At 51.9% G+C, this 19,719-nt stretch overlaps 1 protein-coding gene across 1 annotated transcript in view; it reads right to left on the bottom strand.

The window, feature by feature from the left end:
* The window catches only part of ABCA13 (ATP binding cassette subfamily A member 13), a 322,891-nt gene that overhangs the window by 156,983 nt on the left and 146,189 nt on the right, over positions 1 to 19,719 (bottom strand). Inside the window, exons 37-42 of the mRNA XM_046020270.1 lie at positions 12,664 to 12,801; positions 11,535 to 11,715; positions 8,798 to 9,016; positions 4,993 to 5,189; positions 1,592 to 1,749; positions 335 to 565 (exon numbers count right to left, since the gene is read on the bottom strand). Coding sequence (XP_045876226.1) covers positions 335 to 565; positions 1,592 to 1,749; positions 4,993 to 5,189; positions 8,798 to 9,016; positions 11,535 to 11,715; positions 12,664 to 12,801 — 1,124 coding nt within the window. The remainder of the gene's footprint in view (positions 1 to 334; positions 566 to 1,591; positions 1,750 to 4,992; positions 5,190 to 8,797; positions 9,017 to 11,534; positions 11,716 to 12,663; positions 12,802 to 19,719) is intronic.

The raw sequence follows: 19,719 nt of genomic DNA, 5'->3' as shown, positions 1-19,719 counted from the left end.
TCTGCACACCTCCTCCTCCTACCAGCATGGGGCCGTGGGCGCCTAGGCAGAAGCAGGTCCATGGAGGAAGGCGCCTCCAGGTGAGGAGACGCGGCCCGCCATCCCCCCAACTTCCTCAAGGTATCACAGTTCTCAAATCTAAAAACACGCCTTTCCCTTAAAGAGCGGTAGGGACGCACAGGGCAAGCTAACCCTGCCTGTTGGCTGCCGTGGGGCCCGGCGCCAATCGCAACCTGGAAGTAGTAAAAACAGCCGCGTTCTCCCTCACGTGCCTCCCTGCGGCCTCACCCGCACCTGGGCACCGAGCAGTTCTCGAAGGCGCGCTTGAGCCTACCTCCTCCAGCGTGGTGTCCGAGATGCCAAAGCCCGTCACGCGCAGACTGTGCAGGTTCTGCTCCAGGGCCTGGAAGAGCCCTTTGAAGCAGGCCCTGTCCGCGTCCTGGGGAAGGCCGTAGACCAGCTCCCCGCCGCTGCTGTCTTTGAGGAAAGCTTGCGGGATGTAGGTCTGGATCAGAGACGTGGCTCGGGCGATGTCCTTCGGGTCATCGGCCTCCAGAACAGAAGGCTGTCCCAGAAAGGAAGGAGGAGCCTTAGTCCCAAAACACCAAGTTTCCGTCATCTGATTTCACACCGAAATTCCAGTGCGAAGCAGCGAAAGGGAGAGGTATCACTTGAGCCACAAGCATTTTAAGGATACATTGAACGTTCCCGACGTAGGGGAGCCTCCCGCGCCCACCATGGTGCTGGCTCCCAGGCGCGTCGGGCAGGCCTGGGGAGGGCTGCACTCACACACACTCCCTGCTCCTGGGGAGAATCCCTTCAGGACTACAGGACATGGGGCTGGGTCTTCTTAAGGTGGGGACAAGGGTCCCCCACCCACAGAGGGAAGGAGCCATGGCGGGACAGTGAGATATTCACCCCAAGTCAGAGAGGAAGCTTGACTCAGGGCCCACACCCCCTGGACCCCAGGCCCAGAGCCACCCCTGCCCACCCCATGTTGACGGGACCTCTGACATGTTCCTTTTACCCTACTCATCCCTTGCTGCTTTCGAGGAAAGCTTTAGCCTCCTAGATGGACCCTTGATGTCAGAAAAAACTTCTGGAGCATCTGGCTTATGATGCTGCCTGGCCAGACATGGGATGGGCTGTTATCCATCAGGGACTTCTGACCCCCGTCTGGTTCCTCTCAGTCACAATGCACTGTGGTCACAGGGGCTCACGGCCCGCTCAGCCCAGGGATAATCATTCCGCATCCCAGCTGCTGTGCCCAGAGGCTTTGACTCAGTTACTGACTCCCTTTCTAGCCCACCCCTCACACTGTTAGCCCCCAGTCCGGGGCCACCAGTGACTCTGCCTGCAGTTCAGCCTCCCCCGTCCCTACCCACCGGGAGCCCCGCGGCTGCCCTCCCCCAGCCCCACCTCGCCAACCGCCGAGCCTGCCCCACGGACACCACCTTCACCAACTCCTGCCTCCTTCCTGCTCCGGTTCCCCTTTCCCGCACCTGTCCCAGGCCTCCTTTTGGATTCTGGGAGCGTCGAGGGCCAGACTGGACGCAGAGTCAGCACTTGCCAGTTTGCTCCAGCTTCCTACCTGTTTGGTGAGGGTCAGGCTGAGCCCCTGGCCGTAGGCCTCGGTCAGGCAGAAAGGGGGTGCACAGCAGCGCAGCCGGCCCTGCTCCAAGAAGGCCACGCGGTCACTGAGCGCCTCCGCCTCGTCCAGGTGGTGGGTCGTGAAGATGACCGTCCGACCTGCGTCCCGACACAGCGGGGTCAGAGCCGGCACCGTGATCGCCTTGGGGGTGGGTGGGGAGCAGGGCCCAGAGATGATTCAAAGACCACCGCTCATCTTTACGTCGGAAAAAATAGAGACTCAGACTGGAGGATGCTTCTTCCTCTGCGGGGCCCTGGGGTTTTTGATGCTGTTTTTACAAATGCCCCATTCCCTGGTGAGTCATAGGGGCCAGGGACATACACAGAGGGTGACACAGAGGGGCCCATGTCTGGCCGCCCCCGCTGCACTCACAGGCACCCCTCTGCAAGGCTGTGGAGGAGAAATTTTTTTAAAAGGCTGGGAGGGCATCTCTGTCTCTCCTCTGATACTCAGGCCCCATCACGGGTCTTCAGAGGATAATCTCGCAGCCACTTATGGGGAAGGCTCTATTTAGTCCACTGAAGTGGCCACTATATTTGATTAAGGAGGGCCAAGTGGCCAGTCTGCGCTGATTTCCTCCAGGGTCTGGGATGATGTGACCACGCACACTCACCCATCACACGTGACAGGAGAGGAGCAGCCACCCTGACCGCAGACAGTGGGCTTGGGGCATGGGCAGGGGGCTGCCTGCAGGCAGGTGGGGACGTGAGCCAGGGGATGCCCCGGGAACAGACCTTACAGAGCCCAAGGGCCACCTTCTGCAGAAACAATTGTTGTTTTTGGTCTTTTACTTTATATTTATTTATTTTATAGAAAGAAAGTGAGCACAAGCAGGGAGCAGCAGGTGGGGGGGAGGGGCAGACTCCCCGCTGAGCAGGGAGCCCAATGTGGGGCTGGATCCCAGGACCCTGAGATCATGACCTGAGCCGAAGGCAGATGCTTAATGGACTGAGCCCCCCAGGTGCCCCTCTTGTCTATTTTAGTAACAGTAACAATAAACTCATTGCCCGAACCACCAGCTGCCTGTACTGAGCCACGCCCTTCTGTATACAGTACATCTCCTCCTCCTAAAATCCCACAAGTGAGAACCCTGATGCCCGAGGAATAGGATCATTTCTCCAGGGTTGGGCAGGCATGGACAGCAGGAGCGTGAGCAGAATCGCTCGTCATGTGCTAGTTTGTTCCAGCATCTTTCCTTTCTGGACTTCTTCCAAGGGAGCCCCATCCCACTCAAGCACTCAGTGCCTCGAATTCCAGGAGGGAGGGAATGGCGGATCAGATCCCAGGTACCCTGAGCCCCGGGTGCACCGCTGTGCCCACACGGGGCCCTCCCGCCAAGCAGGGAGAGATTCTGTCTAGCCCACAGATCCGCATCCCAAACGCCGGGAGGTCTGGGGCTCTGTTGAGGACCAGCCACACATCCTGACTCTTGAAAACTGATTTCTTTGTGGTCCCGCCTATGTCCCCTGCTCACGATTTACTGACCCGCCCTCCAAACGCCAAAATCACTACTCACCAACCAAGGACAGGGAGAAAACAAGGAAGGGTAACAACAGAATCTGAAGACAGCGGTCTGTTTCTAAGAATCGCATCGTGTCGGGTTTGCTGTTGGAAGACACTGTTAGGCTCTCGACTCAGTGTTCTGACCGCTGAGCCTGGAAGATTCCATCTCTGATTTTTAAAACCAACGAGAGCAGCAGGCTGGGCATGGAATGCGTGCGGAGACCGCGGGCTCAGAGACAATGGAAGCCACGTGCTGGTCTGCTTCCCGCCTATCCTCTTTACTAGCCCCACTCGGGATGGCAGAGAAACCATTCAGTGCAGTCTGAATTAGCTTCATCTCTGTTTCCTCTATCCCTCCAGTGGGGCTCAGGGTCCCACGCACAGAAGGCTCGGGGATCCCCATTCTATGACTTCTCTCCTCTATGGGCACCTTGGCAAGAGGAGGAGGAAGGGCTCTGCGATCTCACAGCAATGAGTAAGGACCAGGATGTTCAGCACTGTGGTCAGCATCCTGGGATCGTGGGCTGATGACCTTCCTAGTTTAGGCAGAGCCCCAAAAGGTCACAGCACGGAGCACCCCTGCTCCCTGGGCCTCACCTGGGTCTGGCTGGCTGCTGGCCCTGAGCCTTTGTCCTGGCTTCCCTGGTAGAACCTGTGCCCTGCTCCATGCCCACACCCAGGGCCCATGAATGTATGGGACACCAACTGTGGGTGTCTGCCTGGGCTCTGGTGCCCTGCTTGGCCTTGGGGACCATGGCAAGGTTGCATAAGGTCACATGAGCCCATGCCATGGACACAGCCTTGCTTTGCTGGTGTAACTGCTCCCCCCACGCAGGCCAATGCCTAGAAAGGAACAGGTCACAAGGTCATATCAGCTTGCTCTGATTTCCTGCTCCCCCGCTGTCTTCTGGGTCTGCACCCCCCATGTTCCTGGGACAGAAAGATCAGAGAAAGAGCCACAGGTGGGGTCAGTAACTGCCCACCCAAAGCCTCAACTGGACACATGGGACACGGGAAGGCCTAGCCCAGCACCCCCAGCCACCCGGGGCTCAGCGAGCTTCCACTGGAGCTTTGAGCCATCCACATGCCCACCTGTCCGTGCCCTGCTTCCCTCACCGAAGGAGAGGAGGCTTGTGCCACACGCCAGCTAGAACACCTGTTCTAACAACCTGGGACCCAGTTTGGATGAATACGATTTCTACTGAAATCACATCAAACAGTCCATTTGGGAGATGAGACACAAAGTGGGCAAATGCTCGACGACCAGAGACGTTATGGAACAGATGCACCTCAGGGGCCCCAGTGGCTCCGTGTGTTAAGCTCCGACTCTTGGTTTCAGCTCAGGTCATGACCTTGGGGTCATGGGATCGAGCTCTGAGTCGGGGTCCACACCCAGCACTGAATCTGCTTGAAATTCTCTCTCTCCTTCTCCTCTGCCCCTCCCCCAGATTGAGAACATGCTCCCCCTCCTTCTGAGATAAATAAATACAAGTCTTTTAAAAAATAAAAAAAAAAAATAGGGGCACCTGGGTGGCTCAGATGGTTAGGCCACTGCCTTCCTGGGATCGAGCCCAGCATTGGGCTCCCCGCTCAGCGGGGAGTCTGCTTTTCCCTCTCCCCCTGCCTCTCTCCTTGCTGTGCTCTCTCTGTCTCTCTCTCAAATGAATAAACAAAATCTTTAAATAAATAAATAAATAATAAAAATTAACAGATAGATCTCTACACGCTCTTGTGACAATTCCTTCTTCAGTAAAAGGCAATGTGTCCTTACGGGGCTATAACCTGGTTCCTTCCACAATATCGACAGGAGACACAGAGGAAGGACACCCCGTTCCTACCTTCACGGTACTTGAGGAGAATGTCCCAGATGCCACGGCGTGAGCAAGGGTCCACCCCGCTGGTTGGCTCGTCCAGAACCACGGTCCTCGACGTGCCAATGAAGGCAATGCCGATGGACAGCTTCCTCTTCATGCCTCCGGACAGGACGCGGGTCTGTTTGTGCTGATGCTGCGTTAACTCCACATCCTGGAGAGTCCTGGAAGAAAAACAAAGCCCTCACTCTTCCCCCTGAATGCCGTAAAGCCTTGCTGCAGATTTCAGTCCACCAAAAAGGACCACTAACGGCCAAAACGTGTGAGCCACGGATACCCGGAGGAGGCCTGGAAGCCATTCACGCTCATGAGTCCTGACACGGCAGCACGGGCCTTCTTGATGTTCAGGTGGAATCTTGCCAACGGGCCCCGACTGAGGCCTGGACAGCAAGCAGCATCCACCAAGGACTGTTGCTGGAAAATGCTCGTCTCCTCCCCGGAGGAGTATTTTTTCAAAGGCCCTACATTTCCTCAGGACGCTGGGAGCAAGTGGACTGGTTGGGGGCAAGTGGGGTCAGAGGGAGCGAGGCAGAGGCCGAACTCCAGCGCCCACCGAGGGACGGTCTGCAGAATCCCGGTGCGTCCAGCCCACATGCTCTACGCTGGCAGCCACCCACCTTCCTGACGGAGAACTTCCTGGGAAATGCCACCAGCAACTCAAAGTTCAACCGCTGCCATTCTCGTGAAAGTAGGCAGCTGGCTCCCTCCCAGGGAGCGGGTGGGGGAGTGTCCGAGCAAGAGCTCCTGGTCTCAGACAGTCGGTGCAAGGAAAGCCTCCCCAGCCAGGCCTCGCCTCCTGTGGGCGACTCTTTGCTCACAAATAAGCATCCCACTGTCCACGGTCAACTCCACAGATCCTCATCCCTGTCTTGCCCCTGTGACATGGCCCCCGCCAGCAGCGGCCTCTCCAAGCCTTGCCCAGAGCACTCAGACCGAAGTCGATTCCTGCCCCCAAGGAGCTGCGGGCGTCCTTCTCACTCCTGGATCTCCAACAGCCAGTCAGAGATGAGGCTGGATGGGAGACAAATCAAGGCTTCCACAGAGTTGAGCGTCAAGAACCATCTGGTCCCAGAAAGTTCCCGAATCCTTGGCAAAGATTTGGGTGAAATCCCAAAGACTTCCTTGCCGGATCCCTAAATAAATGTGTCCTGTCCGTTTCTTTATTCACATACTTTCCGCCCCAGCCCAGGACAAGCTCATGGGACTTCCCAGGACTGACCCTCCTTTGCTGCAAATGTGACTCAGCATTTTCCATCGGGTTAATCGCAACCAAAATTTATACCAGTCACTTCGGCGCCTGCTTTTCAGGTGTTTCCATTGGAGACAGCACCCCAGTTGGGAGGAGGGGACAAATGGTTCATTTTCAGTAGACAACCTCTAGTCTAGACCCTCTGTTCCCACGGCGATGAGGTCACCACCCCACTGGTGACCGCACTATAGCAGAGTTCTTGACTCCTAAAACCACCTCACCTACCCCAACCAGAGATCAGTCGGCCAAGAAAACAAACAGAAACTGAGCCAGTAAGAGATCAGTTGACCTCAAGCATGTACATCCTAAGAACATCTTTATGGTAAGCCCCAAACCCCTCCAATCTCTGTCAAGGCCTGAACCCCATCACACGCACTCACAGCCAGTGGTGCCCTGGACCTTGTCGTTTCGTGACCCCTCCCCACCGAGGTCGACACCAGCTCATCATGGCCCCCAGCATCACTCAACCCCACCACACTCAGCTGCCCACTGTCGTCCAGTCTCCCCAGGCCCTCCCTCCCTTCCTCTGCCAGTGTGATGTCCCCATGCTCTGCTCACCTCTTCCCATCTGCCCTTGAGCGGGCTCTGCGCCCCTCAAGTCCCTCCCTCCCCAGCACACGGGACAGCTTCCGGGCAGGTCACCCTCCTCCCCACTTGCCTCAGTCACTCGATTTGTATTTGAAACACCCGTCCTCTCCCCACATCACATTTCCATCTTGTCACTGTCCCCCCTCTGCTCCCTCTCTCTCCACTTCCTCTTTAATGGGCTCCAAGAACATCTTCCTCCCCATCATGTTCCCAAAACTGCTTCCATTTCCGGCTGCTCACCAAGGACCTCCATGTCCTAAACCCACAAGCGGTTCCTCAGTCTTCATTGCCCTTGACCCCGAACAGCATCCGATATGCTTGACCGTCCCTCCTCCCTCATGGACCTGTCTTCTCCTTCCCCACGGTCTCTCCTTCTCACCCCTAGCTGGTCCCACTCATCCCTCCATTGTCTTCACGTCCAAGTGCCCAGCGCTCAACCCTTTGCCCTCCCTTGTCTACCTGCTTGCAGGACCTCAATGACCTATCACCAATGACCTACCGGCATCATGCTGGAGTCCCCCTGCACGCCCCACAAGTCCAAGAGCCAATGAGACCACATAATGACATCTCCTCAACTAAAGTCCTCATAAAGTTCCTCTTTGGACTTCTCTTATCCCCTCTAGGCCAAATAAGGTCAAAACAGTAGCGACCTGACCTCCTGACAGAAGCGACCTGACCTCCTGACAGACGCTGTCTCTAAAGATTCTTCTGGGGATCCCACCTCCCTTGGAACACAGGATAACAGACCTACAAAATCGAGGGCCTGTCCCGGACCCAGTTCGGACTGTGCTGGCTCCGAATCCCTCGCTTTCAGTTTCCACTCCCTCTCACTGAGAAGCGCTGTCCTAAAACATGATCTCACTCTGATTGCTTCTGTGCAAATTGGCTTCTTTGCTAAGTAACACACAGCGCACTGGTAACTATTAGGGTTGCCTACATCCAAAAAAAAAAAAAAAAGATGAAGCCCAAACAGCGTTGTTGGGAACCCGACTTAAACGCAGTCACAGAGTTTGCTGGGACCCAGCGTGGCTGCAGGAAGGCGGCTGGACCCCCACATCCCTGCAGCAGCACTGTGCAGCTGTGAGCTGACCGGGGAGGGAGCGCCAGGCAGGGGGACACGGCAGCCGTGTGCAAGGAGGGACTGGGCGGCAAGTCATTTGACCTGCCCGGCTCGGTTTCCAGTAATACCACCAAAGGTCAAAAGCCACCATGTGGGTTCTCATGGGCCCTGTTCAGAGTAGTCTCTGCCCCCAGTCTCTCCCAGCACTGCACACACCGCTCTGGGATCACAGGATAAGCCTACCAGAGCCGCGGCTGATGGTCCCCCAACCCCGCCCACGCACACCTGCTTGTGTGAGAAAGTTCGACCCCCTCCTCAGGACCACTTGGGCTCCTGGCAGCCAGTTCTCAGCCCACGCCCATTCCGTCATCTCCCGAGCCCCAGACACAAACCTTCCACGCACAGCCTGGGCCGCACATTCCCACCTGTGCCTACCTCGGAGGTACCGCCCCCCGGAGGACAGACCAAGTCCCGTTCATAGTCTTCCCTGAGAACCTTCTCTGAAATCCAGTCCTGGCGGCGGTGTCCTGACTCCACAAGTAAGAGCTATTTGCTAGTTCAGAGGGAGCCTGGGTAGCTCAGGCGGTTAGGCGACCAACTTTTGGTTTCAGCTCTGGTCATGATCTCGGGGTTGTGGGATCAAGCCCTGTGTCGGGCTCCCTGTTCAGCGTGAAACCTGCTTGGGATTCTGTCTCTTTCTGCCACTCTTCCTGCACCACCCTGCCTGTGCTCCCCTCTCTCTAAAAAAACCCATTTGCTAGGGTTTTCTTCTCATAAATAAAGACATCAGAGATATTTTTAAAGCCTCTCTTCCTACACCCACCACTACCTTATGGGGCAGAGGGCAGGAGGACGAAGACCCGGCAGGTGCTGACCTATTGACTTGCTGACTCAGCTCCTTCCAGGTCCACTGTGGAGCCTTTACGGAGGCAAAGAGCAGCAGGTGCTCACGGACGGTGAGGTTGTCGAACAGGACCCCCTGCTGTGGACACACGCCCAGCTCCTTTCTGATGAAGGACAAGTCTGTCTGCAGGTTCCTGCCATTGATGATGATGGTTCCAGAGGTGGGAGCGTAGAGGCCCGTCAGCATGGATCTGCCAGAGAAAAGAAATCAGCAAAGGATGAAGGGAGTGGCTGCTTCCAAGGCGGGCAACCGGGGCCTCCCCAGGGCGACCCCCCGCCCCCGGCCTACTTTCCACTCCGTGGGACGTTGGCTGGCTTCATCTTGGAAACGTGGGCTTATGACAACGTTTACACTCCCCTCAATATGACCACTCTAGCGTGTGGGAGTTTAAAATTATAAATCCAGCTCCGTTTTACAGATAAAGAAACCAGCTCAAGAAAGGCATATTTGGGGCACTTGGGGGGCTCAGTTGTTAAGCGTCTGCCTTCAGCACAGATCACGATCCCAGGACCCTGGGATCGAGTCCTGCATCTGGCTCGCTGCTTAGCGGGGAGTCGGCTTCTCCCTCAACTGGCCCTCTTTGAAATCTTGCTGGTCCAAACCAACCTAAGGAAGCCGGGGGACCCCATCATCTCAGGACATTTACTATTTAGGTTTGAGACTGTTTTCACGTTTCTAAGAAATTATACATACATCCACCACAGCATGTAGCAAATCCCTAAGTACTTCTGCAAGAGACAGGGAAACGTATGTCTGCAGATGGTCACAGACATTGGAAATGCACTCACCCGCCACCCACACCAGGAGCAAGGACAAGCACCCTGTGGACTCTACAGAGCCCAGGGCCGGGTGGTCAGCTGTGGACACATCACCACCACCAGGAAGCCTCCAGGCATCAGCCTGGTAATAAGCCAGACTGGATTCCATTTACATGACATTCTAGAAAAGGCAGCCTCCTTTACAGCGACAAACCTCCGATCTGTGGTCACTTGGGGGTCAGGGTCAGGGGGACACGGAAAAGCACCAAGAGGGGCAAGGAAACGTGCTCTGTTTCACCACCATGATGGTCACTGGTGCGTGAGCCAAACTGGGGTCAGAGCTCAGCAAACCGCCCAGAGCGACTCAGGCATGTCCCACACAGGCCCCCAAAGGAATGCATGGAGGGACCTCGAAACTTGGAGAAACTCCAAATTTAAGTCTAATTGTTCTGCTGAAAGCAAACACCAGGTTTTGCTTTAAGAAACGCGAGCTCGTCAGAGCACGATGTGGGAGGCTGGCTTTCAGAGTCTTGTGCCACGGAATGCTTACTCCCACCCGAAAACATGGCAAACATACACAGTGGCCTCTCCAGCTCCGTTCAGCATCTACGCCAAGAGGAAAACTTTCCTTTTTTTCTTTTTTTTCTCTTTTGATTTCCCTCCTAGTTGAGATTTCTGAAGCTTTCTGCATGTTATTTTGCTACTTTTCTCAAGAAGTTCAAAGGAGGGTAAGTCAATCAGAGAAAGACAATGATCATATGATCTCACCCCTATGTGGAATTTGAGAAACAAAACTGACGAACACAGGAGAAGGGGAAGACAGATAAAATAAGCGGATGTCCGAGAGGGAGGCAGACTATAAGAGAATCGTAACTGTAGGGGACACGCTGGGGGCTGCTGGAGGGGAGGTGGGGGAGGGGCGGAGAAACTGAGTGGCGGCCATGAAGGAGGCCACGTGACGAAACGAGCACCGGGTGTTAAATGCAGTTCATGAATCACTGACTTCTACCTCTGAAACCAATACTACACTCTATGTTAATTGATTGAATTTAAATAAAATATAAATTTTTTTTTTTTAAGACGCTCAAAGTAGGGGTGCCTGGGTGGTTCAGTGAGTTGAGCCTCTGACTCTTGATTTTGGCTCAGATCATGATCTCAGGGTCCTGGGATCGAGCCCCGCATCAGGCTCCCTGTTCACTGGGGAGCCTGCTTCTCCCTCTCCCTCTGCTCCCCTTGCTTCCACTCTCTCTCTCTCTCTCAAATAAATAAATAAAATCTTTTAAAAAAAAAGAAAAAAAGAATTTTGACGCATATAGTCCTTTTTATTGTTTAATCATGCTTTAGTCCTACTGAAAAAGAACAGAGAAACGGGCTTATTCACAGGACAAGTTTGGCAATGTCCGTGGTCTAACCTAAATGACCTCGGGCTGCTTTGTGAGCCCTCCACTTTTAAGCTCTTTATTCCTCTGGGATCCTGTGATTGGATTCTTTAAACAAATCTGGAGCCAGTGGACCCCAAACCAAAAATCAAGTCTTCGCAAAAAAAAACCAAAAACCAAAAACAAAAAACACAACCACACAAGAAGCAGAACATGAAAAAAAAAAATTGCTCAGGCGATTAAGACATTTGCAGACATCATGCCAAATTTCATCTTCCCGGATAAGGGAGCAAAATTCAATGTAGTGTAGGACAGTGAGAAGTATCCTTGGGCTCTCAAAGACTGAAGTAAAACCATGGCGCATTACTTGCTGGGAATAAAAGAATTAGGGATAAGACCCCCCCACCACCACACCTGCATCACGTAACTGTCCACCCAGAGCACAGGGCAGCTCGGGCGAGGGGCTCGGTCCTCTATCTCAAAACAGAAATGAAGGAAAACAAATCTGATCTCAGGTGAACTGAAACTGTTCTTAAAAGTCCGTGTGCGACGAGGATGAATTGGGACTCACATGACGGTGGTTTTCCCGGCGCCGTTGGTCCCCAGCAGAGCAGTGATCTGGTCTCTGTGGAAGGTGAGGGTCAGGTCCCGGATGGCTGCCTTGTGCGGCTCGTACTCCTTGGTCACGGACACCAGGGCGACGCCCGGGGGGCCTCCTCCAGGCTTTCCCTCCCCGTTCTGCAAAGCGGACCCTGAGAAGAGAAGATCCGGACTCTTCTTGGCGGACCCCACGAGCCCCCAGGGTAATGCTCACACATACCAGTCCAGGGCGTGCCTTGGACTTGAGCTGTAGCTCTAGGAAACACACACAGCAACTCAAAACCCTTCCTTACCAAAAGCAGAGGGCGAAATTAGATTAATCGCAAAACTTAAATGAAATGGCTGGTGGCAGGGGGACCTGGGGGGGGCTCAGTCAGTGAAGCGGCTGGCTTCGGCTCAGGTCATGATCCCAGGGTTCTGGGATCGAGCCCCCACATCGGGCTCCCTGTTCATCAGGGAGCCTGCTTCTCCCTCTGACTCTGCCTGCCACTCCCCCTGCTTGAGCTCGCTGTCTCTCAAATAAATAAATAAAAAATCTTAAAAAAAATTAAAATACATTGCGGTGTTGATTGTGGTATTGACTATCATGATGGGAGCTTGTGTATCTACAGACTGTCCCCGAAGTCCTGCTTTCACGGAACCCGCGGGCATAAGTGACACACAGAGGGACAGAGGGACGGGGGTCCTGCCCCGTCTCCCTGGCCGCACGCTCCTTGCTTATAAGGGGCAGCGATGGTCTTGCTCTCACGACAATGTCGAGACACTAACATGGGCGATCTCTACAGCCCACAGCCCCGGGCAGCTGTCCCCCTTTGCTTTAGTTCCTCACACACATTCATGCTGCACCCAGCACACAGAAAGGCTGCAAACAGCAGGTGGGGGGGTAACACCCCCGGGCTGTGGCCCCCAGGTCCAGCATCATCAGGGAGTTCTCTCCGGCCACTTGGCCCCCAGCTGTGCTTCTGAGCCCAAGGCCAGCCCCGGCCAGGCAACAGCCACGGAAGGTGTACACAGTTACAGAGCCTCGACCCAGATGAAAAGCAGAAGCAAAACCTGCCAGAAGGGAAGACGCATATCTAATACCGCTACCCCTCACAGACCTTTGTTATCAAAGTGCTCGTTGATGAAGGACAGGTCAGAACCAGGCGCCTGCGGTGTTTTTGCCACCAAACCCCACAAATTCTTCCAATAGGACACAGTAAAGGGAAAATACCATGGTTTCCGTAAGCCGAAATTTCCTAAAAAATAAGACACAGTTAAAATCAGTAGACTTCTTGTTTTCTACTTGGAAGATTCTGTACGAGAATGTCTTCGCTGATTAATACGCAATGTTATTCCATGTTAAACTGTTGAAGGCACATCCCACATGTGACCCAGGGACGATCCGGGGGATGGGGTGTTGGCCATGGGGGGAGCCCCCACGCTCTGTCTTCAGCCTGACCCGCGCCCGCCTCCCCCAAGTGCTCGGTGAACAGGCAGGTATTTATTAAGAATAAAAGTAGCATGGAACAATCGCTGAGTGTTCCCCAGAGGAAATCTCGCCCAGCCCCACTGCCCCCATTCGGAGTTGTCACTCTCTTGTCCCGTCTTTGATGTTTGCATGGTTCCTAGACATGGATTAACAGCGTGAAGGAATTAATCCATTAAAACATCGGCAGAGAAGAACACAGAATGCAACATTTCCATATGAAACATCGACATTCTTCAAACGTACTCTCCAAATTCATTCCGGCCCACTTAATAGTCACTTTGCCCTCATTATATGTCGAAATGAAAGTGGATTTAATTATTAACACCTCTCAATTTTCTTTAACACATCCATTCTAGCCTAAATCCGAGGCATGTTCCAAATCCTCCAAGCGATTGAAAAGATAAAGGCCTACATGAGGACTGTTTTGACATGTGGACCCTCCCGCCAAGGGGAGGGGGGTGACCTCATCCTGTCCAAGCCAAAGATTCAGAGATGTGATCACAAAGCAGAACGGGCAAGTGACAGAGGGTGCGGGGCTGGTATCCGGTCTAGTGGTCCCTTCTGGTACGAGCTGAGCTGAGTCCCCCAAAACTCATGTTGCAATCCGAACCCCCAGGGACTCAGAATGGGCGATATTTGGAGGAAGGCTTTCAAGAGATAATTAAGGCTCAGTGAAGTCGCTGGGTCAGCCCTCATTCGATCTGGTGCCCTTACGGGAAAAGATAGGACACAAACAGGGAGTGTGGACAGACCAACAGGACACCGGGAGAAGGAGGTTGGCCTCAAGAGGATCCAGCCTTGTACATGCCTGGATCTTGGACCCCTTCCAGACTCCAGGGCAGGAGAGACTGGACTTCTCCTGGTTAAGCTGTGCAGCCCAAGTCATCACACCTGCCCTGGAAAATGTGCAACAAGTAGGCAGAACGTTCTCCAAGACTCTAGCAAACAACTAGCTACCCCTGCCCAGTAAGAGACGAGCAGCCATGAATAATGATATCCTCCACGTGCTCTGCCTTCCGACCCCGCCCAGGAGTCCCCTGTGTTCACTCACATGTGCCTGCGACCACGCGGTATGGGGGTCTATGACCACCTCTCCCTCCCACAGGGAAGGACACAGGCCACTGAACTGTATGCAGCAGCCCCGCGGTACAAGCCTCTCTGAACACAGCAGTGACAATACTGTGTCACCCTTGATCCAAACAAGACACGCATGGGAATGGACGGAGGAGCCCTGTCAGGGACATGCATGCTGAGTTTGCAGAAATAAGGGGCAAGAAGCCAACAGAGGAAGCAGGAGACTCTTCGACCTGAGCTGGTGGCTACTCCAGCCCCCACATCAAGCCCCCGTCTTCTGCTGAGGGACCCTATTCCGTGACCTTCGGTCACTGTCCTTGACAGCATCCCTGTGAGTGGGCGCCACCTGCTAGACGGGCAAGTGAGCGACAGATCCACACGCCCTCGGTGGGGGCAGATCAGAGTCTGCACGAGCAGGGCAAAGGCGGCACCTGGACACATGGATCAGAGTTCAAGGACCCCCCCCCGCCCCGAACCATCCCCAGGAGGTCCACGGAGACCTGATCTGCGGTCATGGCTGCAAGGACGGGAAGGACGAGAGACACAGGAGGAGCCTTTTGAAATTAGAAACAAATTGAATATTAATGGCCAGTTTGCTAATTAAACCATCCCAGCTCTAATCTGTTTGCACTTTTAAAGTCCTGCTAATTAATCTATGAATGTAAATGGACGGGGGTCGGGGGGGGGGGGGGGAAGGCTGCCAAATCCGCTAGCAGGGAGGCCACTCAGCTCTGATGCTGTCCTCTGCTCTTTGCTGTGGCTTGAAATCCAAATGTGTTTTATGAGCACTCCATGAGAACAGGCATCCCGCTCACATTACCATATGGAGTCGGGCACATTAATATATGCAAAGGCCCTGCACTTCTCCGGAGCTCTTCTCTGCCTGGGGAAGCTGCCTGCTGGCTCGTACAGGGCAGGAAACTCATTAGCATTGTCCCCCGAAACCTGACAGTGATAAAAGCAGAAGTCAATGAAACTAGACAGATCGAGCGAAATCAAATTTAATTGGAAGCACATAAAGAACAGTTTATGAAACAAAAAGACTCGGAGAGGACCAGGCGTCTGCCGGGGAGCTCTGCGCAGGCGCGGGGATCTGCACCTGACCTTGAACCTGGCGGGCTGGGAGGCCAGGCCTCCCGCTCAGACACCAGGGTGAGACATGCAGGGGTCCGGACCCACCGCATCACTCCACGGACAAGACAGACAGAAGGACACGGAGAGCAACAGTGAAACTGTTGCTACCCAGCCCCGGCTGGGGAGGCCTTGCTGCCCACCACAGACTCGCAAACAACGACTCTTAGCTTGCTGAGACCTCGCAGAGGGGTTCTGGAAATGTGGGAGGGAGGGGGGACTTCGGGCTGGCACAGTGAATGGGTGTTTTTAATTGTAGGTTTTATTATCATTCAGGTATGGGAAGGCCGAGAGATCAGGAAACAAGCCTTTGAAAGGATGGTTTGCTATTCAGGTCCCAGGAGGAGAGGGCACGGGGGATGGGTTGGGGGGGCGGCACCAGGGAAGCACCAGGCTGTCAGGAGGCGCAGGGAGAGGGGAGTGAAGGCTTGACCCTTTACTGTACTTTCTGGGTAAGGAGCAGCTGAAACAGGGTCAGCAGGCTCTGGGGCACAGCGGCTGTCCCCGTCACTGGGTCCCTGGCCCTGGGGCCATGAGGGCAGGGGACAAGAGAACCTACAGAGGGGGTGGCAGGCGGTAGCTCTGGGTTGCTGGCTTTGCAGATGACAAGGGAGCTCACAAGCAAATCCTTTACTATCTCTAGGAATGGCTAGCCCTTGGGGCACAGTCCCTCCAGAGTCCCTGAGACTCCAAGTTGTCAGAGTCTCAGATACACAAAAGATGAAAAGGCAGATTAATAAATGTGGGGGTAGAACAGATGGCCTTTACGGTGCCAGCGTCTGGGGTGGTGGGTGTCCTTCAAAGGCCAGAACAATCCAGCCCAGCAAACAATTGCCCTTGACCTGCCTTCCCTGAGGCTCCTCCCACACAGCCATGCAAGTGAGAAGCCACTTCTAGGGCACCTGTGGGCTCAGTGGGTTGGGCACCTGCCTTCGGCTCAGGTCATCATCCCGGGTTCCTGGGATCAAGTCCACATTGGGCTCCCTGCTCAGCGGGGAGTCTGCTTCTCCCTCTGCCTCTGCCCCACGCTCATGCTCTCTCTCTCTCTCAAATAAATAAATAAAATCTTTAAAAGAAAAAAAAAATGAAAAAGAGAAGCCCCTTCTAGCAAGTCGAGCCTAGGACCTCTGAACCCAAAGCTCGTGGCTAGTTTTCATACATGCTGAATTTTCCAGAAAAGCAACCACCTTGGAAACCACTGAAAAATTATAGTCTGGGACAGAAGCATCAGAATTTCAGAAAATCATATCATCGGTGCGATGCCAACTGGACGTTTTTGAAAACTCAAGGTCGCACCTCCATAGCAGCTCATGTGGCTTGTGACACGCAAATTCAGGACAAAACATCTGAGATGGCTTTTAACAAACTTAGAACCAGGTGTTGTCAAAATTAGCAGAGTTTTGTGACATGCACTACATTTTATTAATAAAGGAGTTTTTTTAAAGCTATGTCATGTTCATGTCATTCTGCATATTTTTTAAGTTGTACAGCAAAATAATAAAACATCTACTTTGTAAAAATCACACATTGAAATGATTACTAGGGAACCCTTCTATTGTGTTCGATCTTACTCTGATGCTATCGCCAAGTATCTGCCCCATGGCTCTCTGAAATCTGAATCACGTTACTGTTCCCTGGCCCCATCTACCCTCCGTTCTGCCGTCTGCCCAAGGATATGATTGCCAGAGCCTTCAAAACACTAGGGACGAAATGTAGGCACTTGCATGGGTGAATTATGAGACAGGAGATGTATCCTTGGTTACGCTTCATCATTACCTGCCCCATGTTTTTTTTTTTTGTTTTCTTTCGTTTTTTTAAGATTTTATTTATTAGAGAGGGAGTGTATGAGTATATGATTGGCGGGGAGGAGCAGAGAGAGAGGTACAAGGAGATTCTGCGCTGAGCGTGGAGCCTGACATGGGGCTCGATCCCATGATCCTGAGATCATGACCAGAGCCGAAATCAAATGTCAGATGCTTAACAGACGGAGCCACCCAGGTGCCCCTGACCCATGTTTTATCATGAAAAGTTATCTGACCCCACACTTTCAAATAAGACCCAGATTATTTACAAAAATATCATTATTTTATCCACTTCCCTTGGCTCTGTTTCATCCCACATTATTCCTACTCTAATTAAAATTATTCCCACATTTCTTATCATATAGAAATAATTCTGGTTGCTCTGAATAACCTCAACATTAGTTTTTTTTTTTTAAAGATTTTATTTATTTATTTGACAGAGAGAGATCACAAGTAGGCAGAGAGGCAGGTAGAGAGAGTGAGAGGGAAGCAGGCTCCCCGCTGAGCAGAGAGCCCGATGCGGGACTCGATCCCAGGACCCCGAGATCATGACCTGAGCCCAAGGCAGCGGCTTAAACCTCTGAGCCACCCAGGTGCCCCTCAACATTAGTTTTAATAAGAGTTTTTATACCATTTATCTCTGTCATATATATTCCTTGCTTCCAGTACCAAATGGGGTTGGGTCTTTTTCCTTCCCTTAAATCCAAACTTACTCCACAGAAGTAAGAAAAAGCATCTGAGTACTTCCCTCCTTCTTATAATAACGTTATGCCTGGGCATTGTTACAAATTACTTTCTTTTTATTTCTTCTATATTACAGTGAAGACAGTACATTAAGTTCTTGAATCAGGTAGGTAAGCAGGCCTTATTATCTGTGAATTCTATTTCAGGAGAGTAAAGGAGCATTACAAAATATTTGTCTTAAAAAGAATGCATTGGGTCAGCGAGCTCCTCAAAATCGCAATCCCGCTTATGAATCTGAGAGCTCGTCTGTTATTTTCTGGCAATTTCATTTTTTGTTATTATTGTCAGACTGGGTGGGAGTTAAAAATAGTGTAATTTGTACAGTATATACATTATTGAAATGTAATGTAAACAGTGTCACTTAAGGATATGTAAGCTGTATACAGGGCAATTTAATGTCATGATTAAAAAAAGGAAGACAAATATATTATCATCATTGGCCAACTCCATGTCTTTTTATTTTTAGATATGTTTTCAGGGCACCTGGGTGGTTCAGTGGGTTAAGCCTCTGCCTTCAGCTCAGGTCATGAACTCAGGGTCCTGGGATCGAGTCCCACATCAGGCTCTCTGCTCACCGGGGAGTCAGCTTCTCCCTCTCCCTCTGCACCTCCCACCCTGTCATGCTCTCTTGCTCTCTCTCTCCAGTAAATAAAATCATTTTTTAAAAAAGAACTTATAAAACTCAACACCCAATAAAACAAATAATCCAATTAAAATATGGGCAAAGACATGAACAGACATTTCTCCAAAGAAGACATCAGACAGCCAACACACACATGGAAAGTTGTTCAACATCACTCATCATCAAGGAAATGCAAATCAAAACCACAATGAGGTACCACCTCACACCTGTCAGAACGGCTAAAGTCAACAACACAGGAAACAACAGGTGCTGGCGAGGATGTGGAGAAAGGGGAACCCTTGTGCATTGTTGGTAGGAATGCAAATTGGTGTACCCATTGTGGACAACAGTATGAAGGTTCCTTAAAAAATTAAAAATAGAAATACCAAATGATCCAGTAGTTCCACTACTTGGCATTTACCCAAAGAATATAAAACCACCAGTTTGAAAAGATATACACACCCCTATGCTTATTGGAGCATTATTTACAAGAGTCAAGTTATGGAAAGAGCTCAAGTGTCCACTGACTGATGAATGGGTAAAGAAGATACGGTTTATACATACACTGGAATATTACTCAGCCATCAAAAAGGATTAATTCTGCCATTTGCAATGACATGGATGGACCTAGAAGGTTTGCTTAGGCTAAGCGAAGTAACTCAGTCAGAGAAAGACAACTACCCTATGATTTCACTCCTATATGGATAAACAAAAAAAGCCGACAACATAAAAGGAGACAAACCCCAAACAAACAGACTCAACTCTAGAGAACACACTGATGGTCACCAGAGGGAAGGTGGATGGGAGAATGGGGGGACAGGGGATGGGGATGAAGGAGCGCACCTGTCGTGAGGAGCACGGGGTGCTGTAGGGAGGTGCTGAATCAGTATGTTATATACCTGAAACCAATATTACGTTATGTATTAACTATACTGGAATTATGATTTTTTTATTTAACTAAATATTATTCTATTTTATCCCTTATTTCATAGATGGTTTGGTCCACTGCCATGATCTCCCACATCCCACACCCACATATATTCCTGTAAATCAGAATTCCGTGGATGTGTAACTAGTTCGCAAGGGTCCGTATTACAAATGCGAAACTGATTCATAATCAGTCCATCTCTTAGATCGAAATGGAGGTCTGCCAGAGTTTTGCTTTCAAGGATAATGTGCAAGGAGCATCTATGAGCAAACGTACTTTGCATTCACCTGGATATTTCTTTAAAATTCGGAGTCAAAGAGAATAAATATTATTTTAATTTTTTATTTACTTTTAACGTACTTTTTACCATTTTTTAAAAGATTT

The sequence above is a fragment of the Meles meles genome, chromosome 10, assembly GCF_922984935.1.
Source record: "Meles meles chromosome 10, mMelMel3.1 paternal haplotype, whole genome shotgun sequence".
NCBI classification, from domain to species: domain Eukaryota; kingdom Metazoa; phylum Chordata; class Mammalia; order Carnivora; family Mustelidae; genus Meles; species Meles meles.
The sequence above is the reverse complement of the archived record's forward strand: the minus strand, read 5'-3'. Positions and strand labels throughout refer to the sequence as shown.